This window comes from Poromitra crassiceps (genome assembly GCF_964638095.1).
Source record: "Poromitra crassiceps genome assembly, chromosome: 8".
Classification (NCBI taxonomy): domain Eukaryota; kingdom Metazoa; phylum Chordata; class Actinopteri; order Beryciformes; family Melamphaidae; genus Poromitra; species Poromitra crassiceps.
Window position 1 is genome coordinate 47,223,038 of NC_139629.1, and position 25,182 is coordinate 47,248,219.

The following is a 25,182-nucleotide window of genomic DNA, read 5'->3' on the forward strand; positions in this document are numbered from 1 at the left end:
AGCATGCACACTATGTTGAATCCTGCAATTAGCATTAGCCTACCAAATAAGTTTGGCTAATAAAGTTGTTTTTATTATGTAGCATTTAGATTAATACATTTCAGAAGTATACATCTGTTTTCTTTACCTGTTTATTCCTATTCAGGTTCAGGGGTACTGGAGCCTCTCCAGCATGCATTGAGCAGAAGTCAGAGAGCCGCAGTACACCTTTAGATAAGGAATGACAGTTCAACAGCATGTTATTCTTTGATAAGATTTGAATGAAATATGGTAAAATACTAGGGATGTATGTAACAACACATTGCCGGACAGTTAAAAAACGATACAAATGTGTGAAGATTCAAATCGATGAGATGAAAAATTATTAGCAATGCTTTTAGTCATTTTTTTGGGTTTTGTAGTTATACCCTACTTCAGAAATAAAAAGGGATTATAATTTGATAAAGAAAATAGGAAATACTTGTCTGCATTTTGTTGAAAAGAAAATCGCGAGAAAATCGTATCGTGAACTCAGTATCGTGAATCGTATCCAATTGTGCGAATGGGCCAGTCTCCCAAAAACTCATTCCCTAACGTATTCCCTTCAGATTAATTTTAAATCCGTGTCTCCTTCACAGGCATCTGGTACAGAATGGGGGGATGGGGAAGGAGGAGAGATAGATAAAGAAAGAGATGAATGGATGAAAGCGGCTGGCCAAGAGGAAGAGGAGGAGGGAGGAAGAGAGTGGGGGGCTGAGTGCACGTGGTGGGGTGGGGTATATGCTCTCAGCAGGTGGGCACGGTGCCAGGCTGGTGCTGACGTCAGTCCTCAAGCAGTAAATGGACAATCTTCTTCCTGCCAGGGACATCTGCTCTGAGGATCGGCTTTCATTCATTCTCTCTCTCTCCCCTGTCAGCCAGCCCCTCTCCCTCTCTCTCTCCCTCTCTCTCTAATGTACTGTATACCTCTCTCCCCCCCCCCTCTCTCTATGTACTGTACAGTATACCTCTCTCTCCCCCCCCCTCTCTCTCTAATGTACTGTATACCTCTCCCTCCCCCCCCCCTCTCTCTATGTACTGTACAGTATACCTCTCTCTCCCCCCTCTCTCTCTATGTACTGTACAGTATACCTCCCCAAGCTCTATATGGTGAAATATGGCTGTTAGGAGATACTTCGAATTCTTCTGTGCGTTGCTGCTGGGAAGTCCAGGGAGTGTCCAGTGTGAGTCATGACGCTTTTCCCGCTGCTCACAGCTCTTTTGGGGCGGTGGGGTAGAGAGAGAGAGAGGTGGGGTAGAGAGAGGTGAGAGAGAGAGGTGAGAGAGAGAGAGAGAGAGAGAGAGAGAGAGAGAGAGAGAGAGAGAGAGAGAGAGAGAGAGAGAGAGAGAGAGAGAGAGAGAGAGAGAGAGAGAGAGAGAGAGAGAGAGAGAGAGAGAGAGCAGAGAGAGAGAGGCTAGTGCGGTTTGGGAGGAAGCCTCATGATCCACTTATGACCGGCCTCATGTGACCGTAAGTAGCAGCAGACTATCATCATCATCATCATCAGCAGCAGTGTGTTTGTTTTTTTGGTCTTTTCCTCTAAAAATCAGAACTCCAAAAGCAGAAACTCTAGATCCACCAACGCAAACTGATGCATGTTTAATGATGTTTTTATTTTGCTTGACTAGTCGTGTCTGGGCTGTTTCAAAACTCCAAAAGCTCCCCGCTTGGCCAATTGCACCACGTCGCCACCAACAATATCCACCCGCCCTCCTTTTGCCTGGCCTCCTCCACCCACTCCCTGCCTGGCCTCCACCCACTCCCTGCCTCCACCCACCGACTCCCTGCCGGGCCTCCACCCACTCCCTGCCTGGCCTCCTCCACCCACTCCCTGCCTGGCCTCCTCCACCCACTCCCTGCCTGGCCTCCTCCACCCACTCCCTGCCTGGCCTCCACCCACTCCCTGCCTCCACCCACCGACTCCCTGCCTGGCCTCCACCCACTCCCTGCCTCCACCCACCGACTCCCTGCCTGGCCTCCACCCACCGACTCCCTGCCTGGCCTCCACCCACCGACTCCCTGCCTGGCCTCCACCCACCGACTCCCTGCCTGGCCTCCACCCACCGACTCCCTGCCTGGCCTCCACCCACCGACTCCCTGCCTGGCCTCCACCCACCGACTCCCTGCCTGGCCTCCACCCACCGACTCCCTGCCTGGCCTCCACCCACCGACTCCCTGCCTCCACCCACCGACTCCCTGCCTGGCCTCCACCCACCCACTCCCTGCCTGGCCTCCACCCACCCACTCCCTGCCTGGCCTCCACCCACCGACTCCCTGCCTCGCCTCCACCCACCGACTCCCTGCCTGGCCTCCACCCACCGACTCCCTGCCTCCACCCACCGACTCCCTGCCTCCACCCACCGACTCCCTGCCTGGCCTCCACCCACCCACTCCCTGCCTGGCCTCCACCCACTCCCGCCTGGCCTCCACCCACTCCCTGCCTGGCCTCCACCCACTCCCTGCCTGGCCTCCTCCACCCACTCCCTGCCTGGCCTCCACCCACTCCCTGCCTGGCCTCCACCCACTCCCTGCCTGGCCTCCTCCACCCACTCCCTGTCTGGCCTCCACCCACTCCCTGCCTGGCCTCCACCCACTCCCTGCCTGGCCTCCTCCACCCACTCCCTGCCTGGCCTCCACCCACTCCCTGCCTGGCCTCCACCACCCACTCCCTGCCTGGCCTCCTCCGCCCACTCCCTGCCTGGCCTCCACCCACTCCCTGCCTGGCCTCCACCCACTCCCTGCCTGCCCTGCCAGGGGGTTGTGGCTGCATCTCGTGGACTGATTCATCCTGCGGTCGATTTCTCAATGGGATCACAAGTGTGTGTGTGTGTGTGTGTGTGTGCGCTTGTGCATGTGCGTGTGCGTGTGTGTGTGAGCCTTCCAACGACTGATTGGGAATGTTCATGGAAAAGAGGAATAATTCCCCTCGTCTGCAGTAGAGCCAAGTAGCCGAGGTGCCATGCTGTCTGCAGTGCACAGAGGGTTGACATACACACACATAGTCACGCACGCACGCACACACACACATAGTCACGCACGCACACACACACACACACGCGCACACACACACACATAGTCACGCACACACACACACACATAGTCACACACATGCACACGCACACACACAGCGGTTCTCAAACCTTTTCCACATCAACGACCCCTAATCGAACACAAATTAGACCACGGACCCCCCATCTGATAAGATGTTGTCCCAGCCAGGGTCCCCATCTGATAAGATGTTGTCCCAGCCAGGGTCCCCATCTGATAAGATGTTGTCCCAGCCAGGGTCCCCATCTGATAAGATGTTGTCCCAGCCAGGGTCCCCATCTGATAAGATGTTGTCCCAGCCAGGGTCCCCATCTGATAAGATGTTGTCCCAGCCAGGGTCCCCATCTGATAAGATGTTGTCCCAGCCAGGGTCCCCATCTGATAAGATGTTGTCCCAGCCAGGGTCCCCATCTGATCACATTTTAGCTTTTAGATGTTTTATATTACATAGAAGAAGAAGAAGAAGGGACACCCCCACACTGTCTTCACTGGCTCAAACAGGAATTTAATACGTTTTATATGAGACCTTTTTCAACGATATGCTGATAGGAGGAATAGAAAACCTTCTATCCAGAAGGTTGTCTTCACAGTGGCCAATCATTACAGACATATCAGTTGCAAACGCCGTCGCCTGGTGACTCACAGTGAGCTCCTCCTTCAATGAGAAGTTTTTCTACAGAAGGTTTATGAAACCCATGACCAACAGTCATACAGTCATACCTTCTGCCATTGTGTTACTTATGGATGGAATTAGAGTGAAAATCAATGATTTCCCCTTTTTGCTGGGGACCCCCTGGAACCCCCTGAAGAACCCCTGGGGGTCCCCGGACCCCACTTTGAGAACCACTGACTAACATAGCATAGCAGTATGGATGTTCTGAATAGGGTCGGGCGATGTCTACCAAATTGGAATATGACGGCACGGTGGCTCAGTGGTTATTACTGTTGCCTCACAGCAAGAAGGTCCAGGGTTCGAACCCCCGGTCCGTCCCAGGTCCTTTCTGTGTGGAGTTTGCATGTTCTTCTCCCCGTGTTCGTGTGGGTTTTCTCCGGGTGCTCTGGTTTCCTCCCACCACCTAAAGACATGTATGTTAGGGTTAATACTCCTGTCAGTGCCCCTGACCAAGGTACTGGTAAAAGAACTAGAGTTGGTCCTCGGGCGCTGCACAGTGGCTGCCCACTGCTCCTAGTTCTAGGAAGGTTCGTAGTAGAGGATGGGTCAAATGCAGAGGATGAATTTCCCCATGGGGATAAATAAAGGATAACTTCCTTACTTACTTACTTACTTACGATGTCCACAGTGAAACATTGCGATGGACGATGACGTTGTTGTTGGCGGTGAAATAAATAAACAAATAATTTCTAGCACAAGTTGTGCCAGAAATTACTAGCTTAGCTCATAACGGAGCTACTTCATAAAAAAAACATGCGCGCACGTTGGGTTGAAGAAAATAGGAACAAATGTTTCTTCTTTTTCGACATTTATTTTTCACAACTGCTGCCACGGTTGACGTTAGGGGATCGTTTGCCCATTGGAAGATAAACCAATAAATAAATAAATAGATAAATAGATAAATAAATAAATAGATAAATAAATAAATCATAAATAGATACATACATACATACATACCGTACATACTGTCATTCCACGCAAAATGCTGCGTGTTTTCTTTCTTTCTTTCTTGTCATGTCGGTATGTTTGGTATGTCTCTCGAGAAGAGCGGCCGTCTCTCCAGGTGTGCGCAGGACGGCCGCTGGGGAAGGCACCGCACACACACACACACACACACACACACACACACACACACACACACACACACACACACACACACACACACTACTGTTTACATAACCTCAAGTTACCCACGACAACCAGGCTGCCAAGGGAGGCGGAGGGGGAGGAAGGGTGTGTGATGATGAAGAGATAAAGAGGGGGAAAGATAAGTGGCAGACAGAGAGTGAGAGGGAATCAGAATCAGAATCAGAAAGACTTTAATGATCCCCGGGGGGAAATTGGGAAAGGGAAGGGGAGTATTTCCATATATATAGATATATATAAATCAAAGTCAGTCCATTTCTCCGTGTAGTTTCTTGCTCGTAGTGTTCGTGGAAAATACGGACGAAATGTGAGTCAGTGCAATCAGCAGCAAAGACAGGAACTTGGCGTAAAAATGGCGGCTAATCAGAGACACAAACATTTCTCCTCCAGAGCAGAGCCGGTTCCAGGGAGGCCTCCTCCTCCGTCCTCATGTAGCCCCTCCGTGCACTCAGCCTGGCTGTTTATCCCCTTGGCAGACTATCTGAGGAATGCAACAATGGTGGAGATTTCCTTAGAAAGTCAACTCGTCGTCAACGGGTGTGCGTGGAGGAGGCAGGCAGCCCTGCTGGACCGCACAGGAACTGCACCCCCGCCTCCACCAAGGAGAATGGCCCAACCCCCTATTGTGCTATATATAATATACCGCCATTTATGGGTCTGGGTTTTTTTTTTGGGGGGGGGGGGGGGGGGGGTGATTCAACGGTAAAGTGTGAGTCATACAGAGAGGGCGTTTGAGTGTAAGTGTTGTTTGAGGACGTAGACGACGTGTGTGTGTGTGTGTGTGTGTGTGTGTCTGTCTGTGTGTGTCTGTGGTTTTTTGAAAGTGTGGTTTTTGGGTAGGCATTTCTGCAGAATGAACACAGGATGTACGTGTAGTTTGCGTGCCATCTCCCCCCTTTCTTCTCCTCCTGCATCTGTGTGTCTAGCCGAGTGAGTGCAACACAATGGGCGGGGGGGTTTAAAAAAGCGCAGCAGAGTGTTATTATTAATATTATATTATCACACCATTCTCATGTTTTTGTTGGAAGTACAAGTTGGACAGGGAAGAAGTCATAACTTTCCCCCATATGTAACACATGGCTTTGGGTGCGTGTGTATTGATTCTCATAGGCTGCTATGTGTTCTGTGTGTGTGTGTGTGTGTGTGTGTGTGTGTGTGTGTGTGTGCGTGTGCGTGTGTGTGTGTGCGCGTGTGCATGTGCGTGTGCGTGCATGCCATGCGTGGGTGTGTGCGTATTGATTAGGCTGTGTGTGTGTGTGTGTGTGTGTGTGTGTGTGTGTGTGTGTGTGCGCGTGTGTGTGTCATGCGTGGGTGTGTGCATGCGTGTGTGTGGTATTGATTCACATAGGTTTGTGTGTGTGTGTGTGTGTGTGTGTGTGTGTGTGTGTGTGTGTGCATGCCATGCGTGGGTGTGTGCATGCGTGTGTGTGTGTGGTATTGATTCACATAGGTGTGTGTGTGTGCGTGTGCGTGTGCGTGCGTGCGTGCGTGTGTGCGTGTGTGATCTACTATCGATCGGCCGCGGCCTCGGGGGTTTCTCGGCATCACTTACACGGGTCAGCGGAGGCCATGATTATGCTTAGTCCTCTCCGACCAGATCCGATAATGGTCGAAAAACCAACGCAAATCTCTCGCCTGTTTAAAACCCGGCTCAATCCAAATGGAAATCCATAATCTTCATCTCAAGCGCCCCATCCTCCTCATCCTCCTCATTCCATCAATACAGTCTAATCTGAGTGCTTGTTCCAGATAATGCTAAGGGATTTAGTGCTAATGCATTGAGGAATTAGCCATTAGCTCTGTGGCGACGTGTGTTACACACAGTCTAAATGACGGGTGGCCTATTCCTCACTGTTACATTACAGACAGTCTCACTAATTCAGCTTTTACACCAGGGGCGTATCTACGGGTGGGCCTGGGTAGGCACACGCCCACCCACTTCTTGCCCTGGCCCACCCAAAAAAAAAAAAAGAAATTTTAATTTGTTGTTTTCTAGAGGCAAACTTGCTGCTGCATTGCTAGCCAATGGTTTTGTTACTTTTGTAAAAACGCAGGGCACATCATCTCCAGAGTCTAATGCATGACAACTTCATGACATCTAGGAATTTTGTTCTCTCTGTGGATAAATAAACCAGAGGGCGTCTTGTTCAAACTTGAAGCAGCCTCAGTGTTGTTATTTTTTAAACTCACAGCAGTATATGGATCAGTGGTTCTAATTTCTGTATAAAGTAACAGTATACACACAAGTATAAGCATTCATGTATGCAACATTTGGCACCTATATGTAACCTTTTAAGGTTGAGATAATTGTATTATCATTATATGGTCCAAATATTTCAGTAAAGCACTTGAAACACTTGAAATATTCTTGCTTGGGTGGTATCATTCTACTTGAAATGATGGTCAAATGCATTAATTTGAGTAAAATAACACGTCAAATTTTTCGGGGGGCCGGCCTTCGGCCGGCCACCCGAGTGGGCCCGGCCTTCGGCCGGGCATCTGCGCCCCTTCCTATCCAGGCCCACCCAATTTGATCCAGGCCCACCTATAATTCAATTTCTGCATACGCCCCTGTTTTACACTCACTTACTGCTGTTACATTACAGACAGTCTCACTAATTCAGCTTTTACACTCACTTACTGCACGTTCAGCATTCACATGTGATGGATTCTTCTAGACCATTGTGCCCTACTTTCTGTGTGTGTAGGGGGGAGTGTGTACTTTCACTCTGTGTGTCTGTGGGTACTTGTTTAACTTTGTGTGTGTGTGTGTGTGTGTGTGTGTGTGTGTGTGTGTGTGTGTGTGTGTGTGTGTGTGTGTGTGTGTGTGTGTGTGTGTGCGTGCGTGCGTGCGTGCGCGCAGTGTGTACTTGTTTCACTGTGTCTGTGGGTGTGTGTGTGTGTGTGTGTGTGCATGCGCCAAGCATTTCTGCAGGAAAAAGTGCCTTTCAGCTGTTATCGGGGAGCCACTGCTGAGCTGCTGTATCAATGTGGAGTTAATTGCCTTTCAGAGGCAGAGGCGGGGGGTCATGTGTGTATTTGTGTGCTTTTTTATCGCTTGCTTGTTTATTTTTATTTATTTATTTACAGTATGTATGTATTAGGGCTGTGAATCTTCACTGGCCTCACGATTCGATTCGATTACGATTCAGAGGGCTACGATTCGATTCCATTACGATTATCGATGCATCTCGATGCATCTTCAATCGATGCATCACTCTTTTTCCCCAATACATGATTTATTTTTTCTCACTCTTTTTTCTCACTGTGTGGCTACTTTTAAAATAAAAGTGCATTTGGAATTGCATTGTATTGTGATCCAAATAAACAACTGCATGTACTTCCATTATATTTTATTCGATTATTAAAATAAATAAATAATAATAATAATAATCGTTTTTTGACATTTGTGAATCGATGCAGAATCGTGCACGTCCGCATTGCGTGCACGTCCGCATCGCGATGCATCTTATAATCGATAATTTTTGACACCCCTTGTATGTATGTATGTATGTATGTATGTATTTATTTGTATGTATGTATGTATGTACTGTATGTATGTATGTATGTATGTATGTATGCATGTATGTATGTATGTATGTATGTATGTATGTATGTATGTATTTATTTGTATGTATGTATGTATGTATGTATGTATGTATTTATTTGTATGTATGTATGTAGCTTCCGATTAACATGAGCGCACAGTTGTAGCAGCATATGGTGGGTGGCCTCTTCCTGGAATTCTCCCTCACCGCCTGGCTGCCATCCGTCAATCTGATTATTTCCTTAAACGATATAGGAACAAGAGGAGTTGACGGAAAGTGATCCAAACCACATTACACTGAGACAGAGAGAGCAGCACAGAGAGATGGAGAGAGCAGATAGAGGGAAGGACGCATAAGTGCAATGAGAGGGAGAGAGAGAGGGAGAGAGAGAGAGGTGGGATGAGAGAGGGGGAGAGAGGGGGGGGGTGAGAGGGAGAGAGAGAGAGAGCGGGTGGCAGAGAGAGAGAGTGGGTGGGAGAGAGAGGGAGAGAGAGGGGGGGATGAGAGACGGAGAGAGAGAGAGAGTGGGAGAGGGAGGGAGAGGGTGGATGAGAGAGGGGGAGAGAGAGGTACGAGGGCCAGGCTTGGCATGAGCACGGCGTGTTTTGTGCGAGCTGTGGAGGGCGATCAAGGTCTCCTGTCACGCTCGAAGGGAGGGAGAGAGAGAGAGAGAGAGAGAGAGAGAGAGAGAGAGAGAGAGAGAGAGAGAGAGAGAGAGAGAGAGAGAGAGAGAGAGAGAGAGAGAGAGAGAGAGAGAGAGAGAGAGTTTCTGTGTTGGGGGGTGCTGTGGGTGTGCACGCATGCGTACGTGTGTGTCCACATGCTCGTGCGTTTGGGGCTAATAGCCTTGTTTTATCTTTGCTAGTTTCTAGCACTCAAAATCTTTTTTTCCCCCTCTTTCACTTACCACTGGGGGCAGTACATCAAAGTTACCACTGGGGGGGCAGTACATCAAAGGACGTGTGGTAATTAAAAGCAAAAAAGGGAGATTTTGAGTGCTAGAAACTAGCAAAGATAACGCTTGCCCTGCACCGTGCGTAAAGATAGAGCCCGTGCTCTCTTGTGTCTAATTCTATTTGTCACAGTATTATGCGGTCTGGAATACGTCGGGCACTGACCACGGCTCCAGCCTCTAGAGGGCAGCGTTTACTGATGAAGAGAGCAGGAGGAAGAGGAGGAGAGACAAAACATGGCAGATGGCACACCCACTGCTTTGTATTCAGTGGAGGAAGTGTTGACCTTCATCGAGACCTTTCCCAGCATGTCTAGCCGCCTTGACCCTTGAAACAACTCGGAAGCCGGCGTTTGGCTCAGTGAGAAGAACGGACGTTGAAATGTCTCGAGGGTAAAACAAAAAATAGAGATCATTTATAGCATCTGTTCGATTTGATTTGCTCTCCTGGCACTGGGCATGTGCGGCATGGTGCTCTCTCTCTCTCTCTATGCAGCTATGGATGTACTGCAGCCCAGGACTTGTCCTCCTGGTTGGGTGGTGCAGAGATAACGTCTCCATGGTCTGGCAGGGATGGGCGAAGTCTGTTGATGCCTGCAGGACTGCATCACACTCCACAAGCCCCTTTAGCCTTTTTCCATCATATGGTGCCTCAGAGGGACGTGTGTGTGTGTGTGTGTGTGTGTGTGTGTGTGTGTGTGTGTGTGTGTGTGTGTGTGTGCGCGTGTGCGTGCGTGGTCTGGTTTGTGAAAACAAACAATACCGCCCCCATCTGGCAATGTCAGGTTAGGGTTGCATTTCCGTGAATCTTCTTCTCCGTGAATGTGCGCATTCAGAAGAAATCAAAATAAACAATCTGTAGAACAGCCGCCCTCGAGCAGAACAGCTGTTCACCTCCATCTCCAGAATGTCGCGTTTTGCGTCGGATGGAAGTGCCTGGAATAAACGGCAAAGCTCTCGGCGCATGAAAACACGGAGATACGGTAAACACACTGCCCATCTGCGAGTTTTACGCATATTTTGATGATTATCGCGATAATATTGTTCACGCGATTATTTTGGACAGGATAATCATCACATGAAATGTGCATATCGTCCCACACCCCTAATCTGGAGTGCTGGGCCAAGTTGATACACGTTCTTCTTTCTATCGCTCTCCACGGCTACATACTCGATGTGCTGATCGCTGTGCTTTGTCATTGGCTGCCGTGCTGCTCTCTCTCTTTCTCGGTTCAAAATGATGCTGCTGGTCGCCTAGGTAACCCCGCTGCCGCATTGTGCATCGTTTCAAGTCTTAATCACTCATCAAGGGATTAAGTCTTATTAATCTCTTGACGATGCTCAACAACAGCGCTCAATGATGCTTTTGAGCTTTCCCAACAAACACCGTTGCCACGGCGACTCATTATTCGCCATGGCAACAGGATGCCGTGTGCTAGGGATGCTCGGAAACCCACGGAACTCGGCACACGCGCGTCAGAAGGGGCGAAGAAGAGATAAACAATTGTGACTTGCAGCTTTAATAAGTTGTCCTCGAAAAGTCTGTGAAAAGTCCTCGAAACGTCTCATTGCAAAAGAAATACAACCCTGGTTGCAGCGAGAGTGAACACAAGATCATCTATGTTCTGTTGTTGTTGTTGTTGTTTCTATGATACAAACACACCCTCCTCAGCAGATGTGTGTCGATCATACACTGTAATATTTGCCTGTTGCACGGGTAATATGAGAACATTGATTTCAGTTACTGCGCACAGCTGATATACTGTAGTCTCTGGCCCTGTATAAAACAAGATGAATGTAATGGAAACGGTAATACAATTACCGATGACAAATCACATCTCATGGCTTTCTAGCTCAGCGGTGGTACGCACACAGGCGTGCGCGCCCCACACACACACACACACACACACACACACACACACACACACACACACACACACACACATATATGGACGGGTGGGGATCATAGGATTGCTTTGAGATAAATACTGATTGGATTAATGTCTGCAGATCGTATAATGCACAGAGACAGGGAAGCGTCACTACGGCAGCGTTGCACTGGCATGCTGCTCCAAAATGAAACGGACCAGGAAGTAGTCACCGCCCGGTCCTGGGAGTTATTCCTGGAGAGTTGTGCACAAATGCTCATTGTATGTCGTCTTCGCTGTAGCAGAGGCAGGTTGTGTGACTCATGGTTTTTTAGCGAAACAGGAAGTGCAGGAGCACATGCACGGGACCGGGAGCATCTCGATGTGCTGTTAGTAGTTATGGACTAATGTCTTGGTTTCCCCATCCCCTTTTGTGCAATGTTCTGAGCATGAGGGAAGGTGAGTGGTGGGGGTGGGGGGTGGAGGTGGAGGTGGAGGTGGAGGTGGAGGTGGGTGATGTTCAGCTCGTTACACCGCATCCCCTTCAGTTTGTTCCAGCAGATCTTCTCATGCTTGCTGTGCAGTTGACCTACAGGAAGTTTGCAGTGAGCTGTTGATATTCAGGTCAAACCACATTGACACAAACCACCACTAAAATAACTGCCGGAGTTTCCCAATACCATGTGGCAACAGGACATGGAAATGGTTGGTCGGTGCCAAACGCCTCGTCTCTTGTTAAATAGAGATTTCTAAAGAGAGATACGTCTTGTGTTTGATTGTGTTCATCATTAGTGTTGTACAGTATTCTTCTTATGCAACAGCGCTGTGTGTAGTTTCAGCTTGAGTCGATAACAGAGAGCCGGCGTGCATGTTGTGGACTATTCATTGTTTGGGGTCTATATTAGCAGTATTAAAGCAGAAAGAGGAAAGAGGAACTGTATAGCTAATATTGCATACTTCAATATTACTGTCGTTTATTCATCACAAGTTATATCGTCATCGCAATATTGAACAATGTTATTATTATCGCACATTGACAGATTTTCCTCATAAATGATCGTACTACTACAGGCATAATAATGGGTACGTTGGTGCTACATTGTTAGCTACCGAGGAAGGAAGACACACAGTAGACAAATAAATCCAAGCTATGAAGACATTACTCAATTATTCACATCAGTTATATCATTACTGTATCTCTCTTGTTCTCCCTCTCTCTCTCTCTCTTGTTCTCTCTCTCTCTCCCTCTCCTTCCTAAACTGGATTGTATCTCTTCTCTCGCTCCGTTGCAGACTTCCGTCCTCTCTCCTCGGCTCCCCATAATTCCATAGATTAGCATTCCCATAGCTAGTTTCTGTGGCATGATGAAAGCCCTTTGATATGGAGTCATTACCAAGGCAAAGAATCAGTTTGGTCCGGTGGTCAGCTGGAAGAGTAGCACTCACGACTGAACCGCCATTAACCTGCTGGCACGCTACACTTCTCCTTCTGCAACGTACGGATGATTCTCGCGTTGTTTCCCACTGAGGAGGAGCAAAGCATCGAAGCACGAACCAGTTCGTTTTCGCCCTTATCTGATCGCTCACTCGGTCATGACTATCATTCATGATAGTTTCTTCAGGAGTATTTTGTGCTTGCTGTATCGTGTTGGCATTTTGGCCCTCATTTACATTTTGCGACGTCCTTTTCCACTCTGCGGTCTAGATACCGTAGTTACGCCCACGTGATTTTTGCGGTTTGAACAGTTTAGGTGGCATGAGAGTGAAATGACTAACGTCCCCCCCTCTCTCTCTCTCTCTGTTTGTGTCCACAGTGAATGAGTATGTGTTCATGGTCCAGGCCAGAGGCATCCAGATCAGAGAGAACGTGAGGAACATCGGAGCTCAGGTTCTAGAGCAGGTGGTGAGAGGGGCTTACAGCATCAATGGCACAGGTAAACACCCACACACGCACGCACTCACAAAGATAAGCAAATAGAGACACTGTGGAGCGCGTCATCATTCAGAAACCACGCCAAAAACGCGGGAAAACAGAAACCCCCCCTCCAATCCTGGCGTTCTCCTATGTCGCGTGCATGGTTGCGTGTTGCACAAAAACATTGTATATATGGAAGTTGAACACTCCAACTTAATTCTTGACAGCTAGATCCACATTTTTCTTCTCGCCAATTCTCAATGGCTTCCTTGTTTTGCTCAGGAGTACAAAAAAACTTTAACTGGCGATTTTTTACATTTGTTGTCTGCGCAGCCCCACCACACAACAGCTTTTAGCTATGTTGAATTCAAGGAAAATTACGCTGGTGTGTGGAAATGAACGGAGCATTTCCCCCGTGATGGGCGTGGTCTATTTCATGCAGTGTCTCTATGGGTGATGAACTGTCACACGGATGACACTCAGCTCTAGCTTTCCACCAAACCCACTTCCACTCTCCCGCCCACTTCCCTTTCCGACTGCTTACTGGAGATCTAATCCTGGTTTTCATCCAACTTCCTCAAACTGAACAGTAATAAAAGTGAGGTTCTTCTCGTTGGCTCCAAGTCCACTCTGGCCAAACCTGACAATTTCTCCATAACCATTGACAACTTCACAGAACCCCCCCCCCCCCCTCCCCCAGGTCAAGAGTCTGGGTGTCATCCTCGACCGCACCCTATCTTTCGAAGCTCACATCACAATAACATCACTCGGTCTGCCTACTTTCACCTCCGCAATATCAACCGCCTCCGCCCGTCACTTACTCCCAACAGCACCGCCATTCTCATCCATTTCAGTGGGTGGGAGTAGTTGACTTGACAGACAATGCCTTCGGCCAATCAGCATCGCCAAATCCAATCCCAAATCCACTCGGAACAACGTCCAAAATGTATTTTCCACAGAGAAACTCCGCTGTTGCAAACTCTTGTTCTTAATTGTTGTTATTGAGTCTATTTCTGCAGTAACTGCACTTATGGCTGTTTACTCTACTCACGTTAACGTTACTGCTCGTTGCCTCGGGGAGCCGCCATACTGTTTTGTCAGCGGCGTCCCTGTTTGGCCGGTTACGTTGCCAACTACGAGGCAGGTCTCTGATTGGTCCGTGCACTTTGTAATTTCTGGAAATCGCCGAGGGCGGGGCTGGAGGCCAGACTGATCCACAGAACCAAACAGAATGTGAGGTCATGTGATCAGTACGGTCACCAGGCTAAAGTCATGTGACCCTGAATAAATGGAAAGCGCCATGTTTTAGTCGAGTTTGTCCCAGTTTTCATGCACTGTGAGCCACTAATAATAATTGTTTGTGCGTGTGTGCATGTGTGTGTGTGTGTGTGTGTGTGTGTGTGTGTGTGTGTGTGTGTGTGTGTGTGCGTGTGTGTGTGTGTGTGTGTGTGTCCAGACTATCCTTATGACTTCAACTTGAGCGAGAGTGATGCTCCTCCCACCACGTACCTACCTGAGGGCTTCACCTATCTGCCTTCAGAGGTCTGCCCTGAGAGGCTGTCCTCCATGAGTAAGTACACACACACACACACACACACACACACACACACACACACACACACACGCATGCAAACCCAACATGTTTGAGGTGTATACTGGTTCAAAGTTTTGATTTGATGTAATCAATTATATTTAAGGCACCAAATCTTTTCATTCAGTCTCTTAGGCTGACGTCTCATCTTCTCCATGGGCCTCTGTAAGCAGTTCCATTAAGTGAATTGTGGTAGTGCTTCTGTGCCTATTCATTTAGGCTTATGAGTAGTAAGATGGTCGGAGGCCCATGCTCTCAGCCCTGACTGATGATGCATAACAATATGTTGTAATGGTGGCACAGAATAGCCAAGTAATGTCCCAGATTGCTCAACTGTTAGAGGTTCCTTCTCCCCCTCCTTTCCCCTCAACTCTCTCTTTCCTCATCATTAACATTTATTTCACCTTATTCCCCTGCTCTCCTTTCCCCTTATCTTCTTCCTCATCTCCATCACGTGCATGGATGACCTTCTCTCTCTGTCTCTCACTCACTCTCTCTCTCTCTCTCTCTCTCTCTCTCAGAGGGCAGGCTGCAGGTGAATATGACTGAGATATCTCTGGAGGTGGTGGAGAGGTACATGCTGGAGGCGGAGCCTACCCTGGCCCCAGGTGGCTTCTGGAAGCCCACAGACTGTATGCCTCGCTGGAAGGTAAGTGCGCATGATGTGACAAAGTTCATGTTGAATGGTGCAGAGGAAAACTGCCCTCCACAGCTTTCAGAGCTTATGTAACGTGCGTTGAAAGAAACGTGGAGATATCTTTGGTCTTGGCGACAACAAAAACGCTGGTCCTATACTTCGCGCAGTGAGAGAGGTTCAAAGATGGCCGTTGTCGTCACGGTCTTGCGGCCAAAGATAGCCCAGGATGAATTCTGACGGTGTCCGAAATTTAGGCTGACAATCTCACAGTGTGACCGCTGCTATGACGCACGTCTGCAAACACCACCCAATAGAAATGCTGCATGATCATCATATCAGTAGACGCTAAATGCTAGTAGATGCTAATAAATACAGTGTGGCCTGCGAATACACTTGTAAGATTTCTAAAATCTTACAGTCTGTAGGCACCTGAAGGCATCGTGGAGTGATGTTTTACTCACTGCACAGCACGAACGCTAGTAGCTACCGTTCCACTCACTTATCAGTGATACAGAGTGTGAAAGATAGGGGTTTCTGGTTATCTTTGACACAGACTGAAAGATAGGGGGTTCTGGTTGAGAAATATGTCAGATACACAGACTCGCCCTGGGGTGTCGGCACACACTGGAGACAGGATGGAGCTTTAACCGCTTAGTGAGTGATTCATCCTCAATACAACAGAACAGTACAGTAGACCCACACGCATCAGAGGGAGGTGTGCGGTTTGCAACAAAACGGAAATCAAATATACAGCATGCACAGGGTTTAACAGTAAGGATACTCTCAGTACTGATACTGATGATGAAGTTACTAACAATGTAAACACAAACGGCGATAATATACAAACGCTAAAATATCAGTAGGCATAGTTACTAACACTCATATTAATACCAGTACTACCAACATCAAAGACCCACCAACCACGTGGCTTGGTTAATCAGTGTTGGGGGTAACCCATTACAAAAGTAACATATTACATGTAATACATTACTTTTAGCAGTAACTCAGTAATATAACTTATTACCAATAGGATTTCAGTAATATTATACCAGTAATTTGTCAAGTAACACAAGTTACAAATTGAGTTACTTTTTTTTTTTTAAATCAAAGCACATTATTTAAATAAACATATTGGGGATGGTTCCGGTGCTGCGATGTCATTCTGCTACTGCTGTTATTTTGGTGAAAGTAATGCAAAAGTCGTGTAATGAGCAATATTGTGAAGTAACTAATTACTTTCAAATGTAAGTAACTAGTATGAAAGTAACTTGCCCGACACTGTGGTTAATAATAGAGCAGCAACATGTGAGTTTCTCAGAAAAAAGCTACTGCAATTAGCAACAACTACACAATGAAATATGGATGAAGAGAAACAGGCGTACACAGCTGTGCAACATGCTGCTTGCAGAGTGAGGGAACAGAACGTAATGAGATAGCTTATCAATTCATATTAATCAAACACAGCTAATCAAAATGTACACAACACCTGCAGAAAAGACAACAAGACCCCCAAGATAAGCCCTTCATACAGGAGAAGGAAATAAAATAAACTGTCCTAAGCGAAGCGAATAGCAGATTTCCAAACACATTTCTACTGTGACTCCATATTCGGAAATGAGTCCATTCTCAGTCTCAATATTAAGATAAGAACCTATCACTTACTGGGGTGGACGGACATTCACGCGCACAGGAAAAAGGGGGAGAAACTAAAAATGAAAGTAAAAATAACCCAGGGGAAAAGTCTGTTGAATCTTGCAGCGGCGTCCACCTCATATTACTCACTCTGCGAGTCAATGGCGGTTAATCTCAGCTTGTGTAAAAGCTAAATTCCTCACATGTCTATACAACTTGTTAATTCATGCCGTCTCTGCACGGCCTCGCTGTGTGGGTGTTTATTGGTGTATGTACAGTATGTGTGTGTTTTAGAGAGAGAGAGAGAGAGAAGAGAGAGAGAGAGAGAGAGAGAGAGAGAGAGAGAGAGAGAGACTGTTCTCTCTGACATTCACATCCGATCAGAACATTTGATAAAGTGGATGAGGAGTCAGGCAAACGGTGAGAGCCAGCTCCTTCATCATCAGGACTGCTGCTTTGTGAGAGAGAGCCATGCCGTTTCTCATTGTTGAGCGCGTCAGCGACTTGGCTCTGTTCTTTTCGAGCAGAGTGATGCCTCCCGCCATCTGTCTGTCTGTTCGCCTCTGATGCGTCTCTCGTTCATTTGCCCCGAGGGAGGGGACTGTGTCTGTTCTGAACAACCAAATATCTCTCTCTCTCTCTCTCTCTCTCTCTCTCTCTCTTCCTGCAGTCCCTCTACTCTCTCTCTCTCTCTCTCTCTCTCTCTAACCTGCAGTCCCTCTACTCTCTCTCTCTCTCTCTCTCTCTAACCTGCAGTCCCTCTGCTCTCTCTCGTCTCCCTCTGCTCTTTACTGCAGCAGTTTCTCTCTCAAACGCTCTCTCCTCCTCTCATGTCCCTGTGACAGTTTCACTCTTTGCTGAGCTTCAAAGGAAACTTCAGTGAATCTGCTCTCAAAAAGCTGCACCAACAACCATTCTCAGGGGAGGGAGGGAATGACAAATACATACTAGGCTTTTTCCAGATTGCGATCGATACGTGTCAGATCTCATCACGAGCCATAATTTGTGTCATGAGTTGTCATTAGAATTAGTGTCACCGACTGCTCAGAGATTAGGACTAGGAGGAGGAGCAGTTTCACTTTGTACAATTTGCTACAATGTATTTAGCTTTATAGCTCAGATTGTTCTGTGGACATGTGAGTGTCACTGTGCATCCCGTTTGCATGCATTTGTAATTGCATAATGCATATTATTATTATTATTATTATTATTATTATTATTGATTTATTTTGTATTTTATTCCATTCTCTGTCCATAGGTGGCAATCCTGGTCCCATTTAGGAATCGCCATGAACACTTACCCATCCTCCTTAGACACCTGGTGCCAGTGCTGCAGAAACAGAAGCTCCAGTTTGCCTTTTATGTCATAGAGCAGGTACACACACACACGCATCACACACACACACACACACACACACACACACACACACTTGCAGTCATTGGCAGGAAGGTGATGTTTGCACTACCATGTACGGCAGGTGCGTAGGAGGAACAGGACAAGCTGAAGGTCATTTGTCCGAAAACGTAGTGTGTATTGTATTCATTAAAATTCTTGCTTACTGTAAGTGAAGTAAGTGTGCAGGAGTCTACTGATGCTATGATATAGCCCTAATTCACAAGCATGTCTCAGAGGAGTTTACAGAGAATGTTTCCTAGCTAAATCTAGCTAAGCACACCCAATAAACAGAATTGAACAACTTATATAAACCATATATTTAAAAAAAAAAAAAAAAAAAAAGGATGGAAGAGAAGAGAGGGAGGGGAAGAAAGAGCAGTGGGAGGGAGAAGAGGGTGAGGGAGTGAGAGGAATGAGAGAGAGAGAGAGAGAGAGAGAGAGAGAGAGAGAGAGAGAGAGAGAGAGAGAGAGAGAGAGAGAGAGAGAGAGAGAGAGAGAGAGAGAGAGAGAGAGAGAGAGAGAGAGAGAGAGAGAGAGAGAGAGAGAGAGAGAACTGTATTCTGGCCCAAGCCCGAGGGGGCAACCCGTAGGGTTCACATCGGGCTTGGGCCCAAACATGTAGGGCCGGGCTAGGGCCTGGATTTGAGGCCCGTAAGAGAGTAGAGAAAACAGAAGAAGAAAAAGGAAACGATGTGCCACATCACTCTCTTAGTTTCAGTTTCAGTTTCATTAGTTTCCTGTTTTCTCTCCCTCCCTCCCTCCCTCCCTCCCTCCCTCCCTTCCTGACCAGATGGGCACGGAGCCATTTAACCGAGCCATGTTGTTCAACGTGGGCTACCGGGAGGCTATGAAGGACCTGGACTGGGACTGTCTGGTCTTCCATGACGTGGACCACCTGATGGAGAATGACAGGAACTACTACGGCTGCACGGACATGCCCCGCCACTTTGCCGTCAAGCTGAACAAGTACTCCTACATGTGAGTCCTCGTCCTGCCTCCAGGGGGACAGGAACTTCGCGGGCGCTTCACATTTGAATATGCGCTTCCGTTGAGTCTATACAACAAGTCCTCGTGCGGGCATCCGGGTGGTGCAGCGGATTCCCTGCCTAACCAACACGAGGGTTGCAGGTTCGAGCCCCCGCGTCGCCTTGGTCGGGCGTCCATGCGGGCACAATTGGCCGTGTCTGTGGGTGGGAAGCCGGATTAAAGTTGGGCTGAAATGAAAAATGCCCTTTTTAATCTTATTTTAGATCACATCCCTATTGTGTGCACCTATTTAATAATTTAATAATGTGTGCAAAAAAAAAAAAAAATCTTTAGTTTCACATCAAAAGTTCGCGGCTGGCGACTGCACATGTATCCGAGGAAGCATGTGCTAACTCTACAGCTCTCCCCACATCGGCAGAGAGGGTGGAGCAAGTACAATTGGGGAGAAAATGGGAGACAATCTGAAACTAATAATAACGACAACAACAACAACAACAACAACAAGCATACATTTGTGTCCCTTCTAGGCTTCCATATAACGAGTTCTTCGGTGGTGTCAGTGGCCTAACTGTAAAGCAGTTCAAAAAGATCAATGGATTTCCCAATGCATTCTGGGGCTGGGGAGGAGAGGACGATGACCTCTGGAACAGGTGAGGAGAAAACACACACACACACACACACACACATCACACACACACGCACACGCACGCACACACACACACACACACACACACACACACACACACACACACACACACACACACACTCTGTCCTGTTTGACAGCTCTTTGCTTCGTTGACATGAGGCTTGCTCAAGAGATGGGTTAGATCAGCTAGCACATGGCAGCTGTTGGTTTGTGTGTTTTGTCGGTCTTTGCCAAACACAATTGTTGCCCCTCCCCCCGCCTACCTACCTATCTCCCAGGCAGCTGCACACACTCTGGCCTTTCAATACACACTGCCATTATGGCCGAATGTTTTTTTTTTTTTTTACATGTTGCTGTTGTACTTTAGTTAATTAACTATTTTGTTTGCTGTTATTCTTAAGCCTCCCCCCCCCCCCCTGGTGTATTTCTGTCATGTTTGAATGTTACTGACATGATCGGTAACAGGAGAGCACGAGGATTAAAGTCGCCCAGTATGATGTTTGCTGTGGCCGTCTAGTTAAATTGTGTCAATTTGCGTTTGATCTGTTTTTATAGGGTGTCGTTTGCCAACTACACGGTGAGCCGACCGCGCGGAGAGCAGGGACGCTACATGTCAATTCCACATCACCATCGCGGAGAGGTCCAGTTCTTGGGAAGGTCAGTTCACACGCACGCACGCACACACACAGACACGGACACACACACACACACACACACACACACACACACACACACACACACACACACACACAGGCATGCACACACACACACACTGAAGAGTGTAGATGTGGTTTGCGGGTGGGAGCTGATAGTTGGAATGTGGCTTAGGACCATGTGATGTAAGCCAGTCACATGGAGAGTCAGAAGAGTGACTGAGGGAACTCCGGCTCTTTGAAAGACGTTGCATGTGATATGCTGTGTTTGCTTGAGGGCCAAATGCCATTCATTTTCTCACTGCTCAAAGTTGCTCACGAGATGCCGTGGAGTGAAAACAAATGTCTGTTACAGTAGAAACTGAAAGAGCTGATACTGGGGGAAGAAACCTGAAAATCATTCCTCAGATTGGACTTTTTTTTCTTTCAACTTTTCCTGCACATGCTCTGTAAATGACTGATTCATCTACAGTTTTGGGGCAAGTTACCCAATAAATTTAATTAGTTACTTATTGCTTATTACTCCTTTAAAAAAAAATGAATACAATTACTTTACTTATTACTTGGTATCAAGATTAATTAGTAACATTACTCATTACTTTACTATTACTTTCGCTACCCCCCCCCCCCCTTCCGAAAAAGTGACATACAACCTGTTTCGCCAGCTCCTTTTAGAACTGAATCCACTTTATTGGAACAATAATTAATCTTACAGGAGGAGTCAACAATCAGCCAAACTAAATACTTTTTTATTTATTTGTCTACCTAGGACAAAAAACGAATCGCGTTCTGGCAACTCCGTCAGTAATCTTACATACCCAGACCAGACCTATCTCCACACTTCGTTTTAGCTTGAAGTGACTTGGATTAGTAACTGTAATATAATTACTGTTTTGGAAATTGTAATCCCTTACACACTAGTTACTAGGAAAGTACGGTAATCAAATTCCAGTAATGTGTTACTTTACTTTACCGCCCAACACTGTTCATCTGTTACTTTACTACAGTTGTCTTGCAGTGCTGTGCGGGTGAAACATTTCCACGTACTGTATGCAACATTCAGTCAGATTGTCTTAACCACAAACTATAAAGCGAGCAATTTCAATAATCACCCAATTTGGACATCTGGTTACAGTAAGCAGTGTAAACATGTCACATCACTGTGCATTCATTTTTAAGTCCCTCTAACTCCCAGCTTGTTTGCTTTGACGTCCATGACATGAGTCATGTTGTTTGTTTTACCATTAGCTCTCTAGTGCATGAATTATTACTTCAACATGATACAAATGTTTTCATGTGTTTTTATTACTTACAACTGCTTAAATAATGGAAATATTTGAAGTTTTTATGTCTTATTATTTTTAATAGGTCACTTCCATATTTGCATATAGTTTCCATATGGCAACATTTTTTTATGTATTTATTTTTACAAAACATGTATCACATCTAAACTGGTTTTAATGATGAAAATTAATAGTTTTTTTTAAGGTGTCATGAGTCGATGGAAATAAACTGTGATCAATTATTTCCCCCTCAAAGTAAACACACCCCATTTTCACAACTAAACGGTAAAAACATGGATTTTTTATATGACCGCCCTTTCGTAAAATTGAGAAAGTAGGACGGACCATTGATGCATTAAATTGCTTGTTCCCGCAGGTATACTCTACTACGTCACTCCAAGGAGAGGCAGAGGGTGGATGGACTCAACAACATCAACTACTCCCCCCTAGTGTCCAGGAGGCCTCTCTACACCAACGTCTCGGTCAACTTGAGCAGACAACTCGCCCCGATAGCCGACTACTGACCGAGGCCGCGCAGCCGGGCCCGCGCCGAGCCCCCCTGGGAATCAAAAGTCCTCTCCGGGACGTCAGCCATATCTCACCAGTTGCAGCACTGCTTAGGACTTTTGATTTTGATCAGTTCTTTGCTTTGTTTCTTTTGTTTGTATGCAAAAATAACAACAACAACAACAACAACATGGAGACACACAAGTATGTTAAATCATGTTAGAGAATAGGTATAAACGCTGCACTCTTTTGTGCCACGATTCATCGCTCATGTCATTCGGGCTTCTCCAGTCTTCGGTCTCCACACGCCGCCTTTCGCACCATTTTGGCCTTCGACATTCATTCTTTCCTGCATTTGCTTTATTCAATCGGTCATGATTTAATTAACTCCACTGTTGTGCTTGGTTAGGAAAATAGGCTGTAACACACGCGCACACACACACACACACACACACACAGACATACTGTATGCGCACACTCCCTCTCTTCGACATGTGTGCTGATATGGTCCCTGGGGCTTTGATTTTTTTATTTTATGTTTTGGCTCTTGCACTACTTATTTTCACCAATGCAGTAAACTAGTGAAAACGTGCATGCACACACAACCACATAGCAACTTAACAGAGTTGGACTCTTGCAGCTGGTTCTGCAGAGGGTATGCCAAATCTACACGTGAAGAGAGTGAGAGAGAATGAAGAGTGAGTGTTTTCAATCTTATATATGTATATGTATATGTATATATATATATATGTATATATATATATATATACATACCGGTATAGATATTATATGTGACATAGTTTATCTTAATTTTAGAGTATATTAGTACCTTAACCGACTCTTACCAACTATATTTTGCCCTGTATGCATAGCAGTTTAAAACGGCTGCGATGCTCGTGTTGCATAGTTGCATTGGATGTTCTGGCTGCTTTGGGAATGGCTATGTTGGAGAAGCCCCACTCATAACATTAGCAATAAGCTGTACTAGCAGACGGCAGAACTTTTAGACACGACCTCCTCACCAAAACCGAATGCGGTAGCATGGGTGCGAGCAGCAGACCCTGATTAAAGTGCGGAGGAGAAGGAGTGACGTTAAGTAAGTGTTGGCTCTGTATGCAAACCTCACAATCAACATACCTTCTGTGCTAAGCAAACATGCCACCCAGTCAGCGTCCGTGTCTGTGTCTGTGTGTATACAAGTGAGGGAGAGCTATGCAAATGGCCATGAAGGTATCCTGTTGTTGTCAGTGCCGGGTCTTTCTTCCTGAAACTGTGACAGACTGACTCCAGACCTCATCTTGTGCGTGACATTTACAGTAATAAGAGAGAGAGAAAACACCTTTTCTTTTCTTTTTCTTTTTATTCCCACATCCTTCATTCATGTTTACTCTGGAGGTATAGAGAATACGACGTATTTGCGATCACTGTCATTGGTGTTTACAGCAGCTCTTTGCGATGTTATTGTCGGATCGACAAGTGTTTGTGCTACCGCTCGCCGGCGCGCACCTCCCCGCCCCTCTCTGCAGCTGCTGGGAAAACATTATCCCTTCCAACAGCAACCGCTCTACGGCCGCCCTTTATGTCTAACTGACACTTTTCACGTCTCGACTCGGATCGGGGGGGGGGAACCGATCCGAAGGCGTCGAATATAATAAGCCACTGTTTTGCTTAGTTAGCATGTGGCCCCCTGTGAGCACTGCAGGTGATTCAGAGGTACCGCTTCGTGGTGTCGCGTGTCTCTTGACTAGTGTTTCTGTTAGGTGGCGTGATCTGATCTCACACTGATCTGATCTCACGCTGCACATCGAAACAGGCTGGCGGTGCACTAGCAGTTGCTAAAAAATTTGCGTGTTTGACAGTGTTGATTTTGAGTGATGCAATGTCCCATTACTGTAAATCTAGCCGCTCTTAGAAACATTTTGACAGACACACTCACACCTCACCTATGTCTGCCCTCTAGTCATGCAGCTACTTTCATTTCACACAAATCGCCTTGTACGCATTTCTTAACGTGTCTCTTGGAGGGGGGGGGGGGGGTGGGGAGATGTGGACGGTTGACTAACTGTTGTGGGGGGGGAGAGATGTGGACGGTTGACTAACTGTTGTGGGAGGGGGGGGGGGAGATGTGGACGCTTGACTAACTGTTGTGGGGGGGGGGGGGAGATGTGGACGGTTGACTAACTGTTGTGGGAGGGGGGGGGGGGGAGATGTGGACGCTTGACTAACTGTTGTGTTCTCCGCAATGAAATACGAAGTTAAGAGGGCTGGCCCTCGTTTTATTTATTTGATCTTTTATTTTCTGTGATTTGTTTTAGTTTTTATTTTTCTTGCGGTTGATGTGATGATTTAGTAGGCGACACGAGACAGACTGTGTTAGATGCACTGAAATTTGTAGTTTGTGTGTATATTCTGTGTGGGATGGCGAGATTCAGGCCCGTGCGAACGGGGGGCCCCGCTCCATTTCACTCAGTCACAAAGTGATTTTCTTCTTCGCTGGAAGTTAACAGTTGAATAACTGGCCCACGTGAAATGGAAAGGGTTCAAGCCTGGCGTGTATTAGTCTGCTGAACAGACACGGTTTGGAGGGCGGGGGGCGGGGGTGGGGGTGGCGGCCATTTTGGTTTGACAACCACAGGAAAAGAGAGACACCTCAATCAGGAAGTGCTGGTAGTCACTGCCTTT

At 47.0% G+C, this 25,182-nt stretch overlaps 1 protein-coding gene across 1 annotated transcript in view; it reads left to right on the top strand.

Annotated features, from left to right (window-relative positions):
- b4galt5 (UDP-Gal:betaGlcNAc beta 1,4- galactosyltransferase, polypeptide 5) overlaps positions 1 to 24,508 on the top strand; it is a 55,188-nt gene extending 30,680 nt beyond the window's left edge. Inside the window, exons 2-9 of the mRNA XM_083641902.1 lie at positions 13,068 to 13,187; positions 14,625 to 14,738; positions 15,281 to 15,408; positions 18,287 to 18,403; positions 19,215 to 19,402; positions 19,939 to 20,061; positions 20,613 to 20,714; positions 22,370 to 24,508. Coding sequence (XP_083498028.1) covers positions 13,068 to 13,187; positions 14,625 to 14,738; positions 15,281 to 15,408; positions 18,287 to 18,403; positions 19,215 to 19,402; positions 19,939 to 20,061; positions 20,613 to 20,714; positions 22,370 to 22,517 — 1,040 coding nt within the window. The 3' untranslated portion in view covers positions 22,518 to 24,508. The remainder of the gene's footprint in view (positions 1 to 13,067; positions 13,188 to 14,624; positions 14,739 to 15,280; positions 15,409 to 18,286; positions 18,404 to 19,214; positions 19,403 to 19,938; positions 20,062 to 20,612; positions 20,715 to 22,369) is intronic.
- The last annotated feature ends 674 nt before the right edge of the window (positions 24,509 to 25,182 follow it).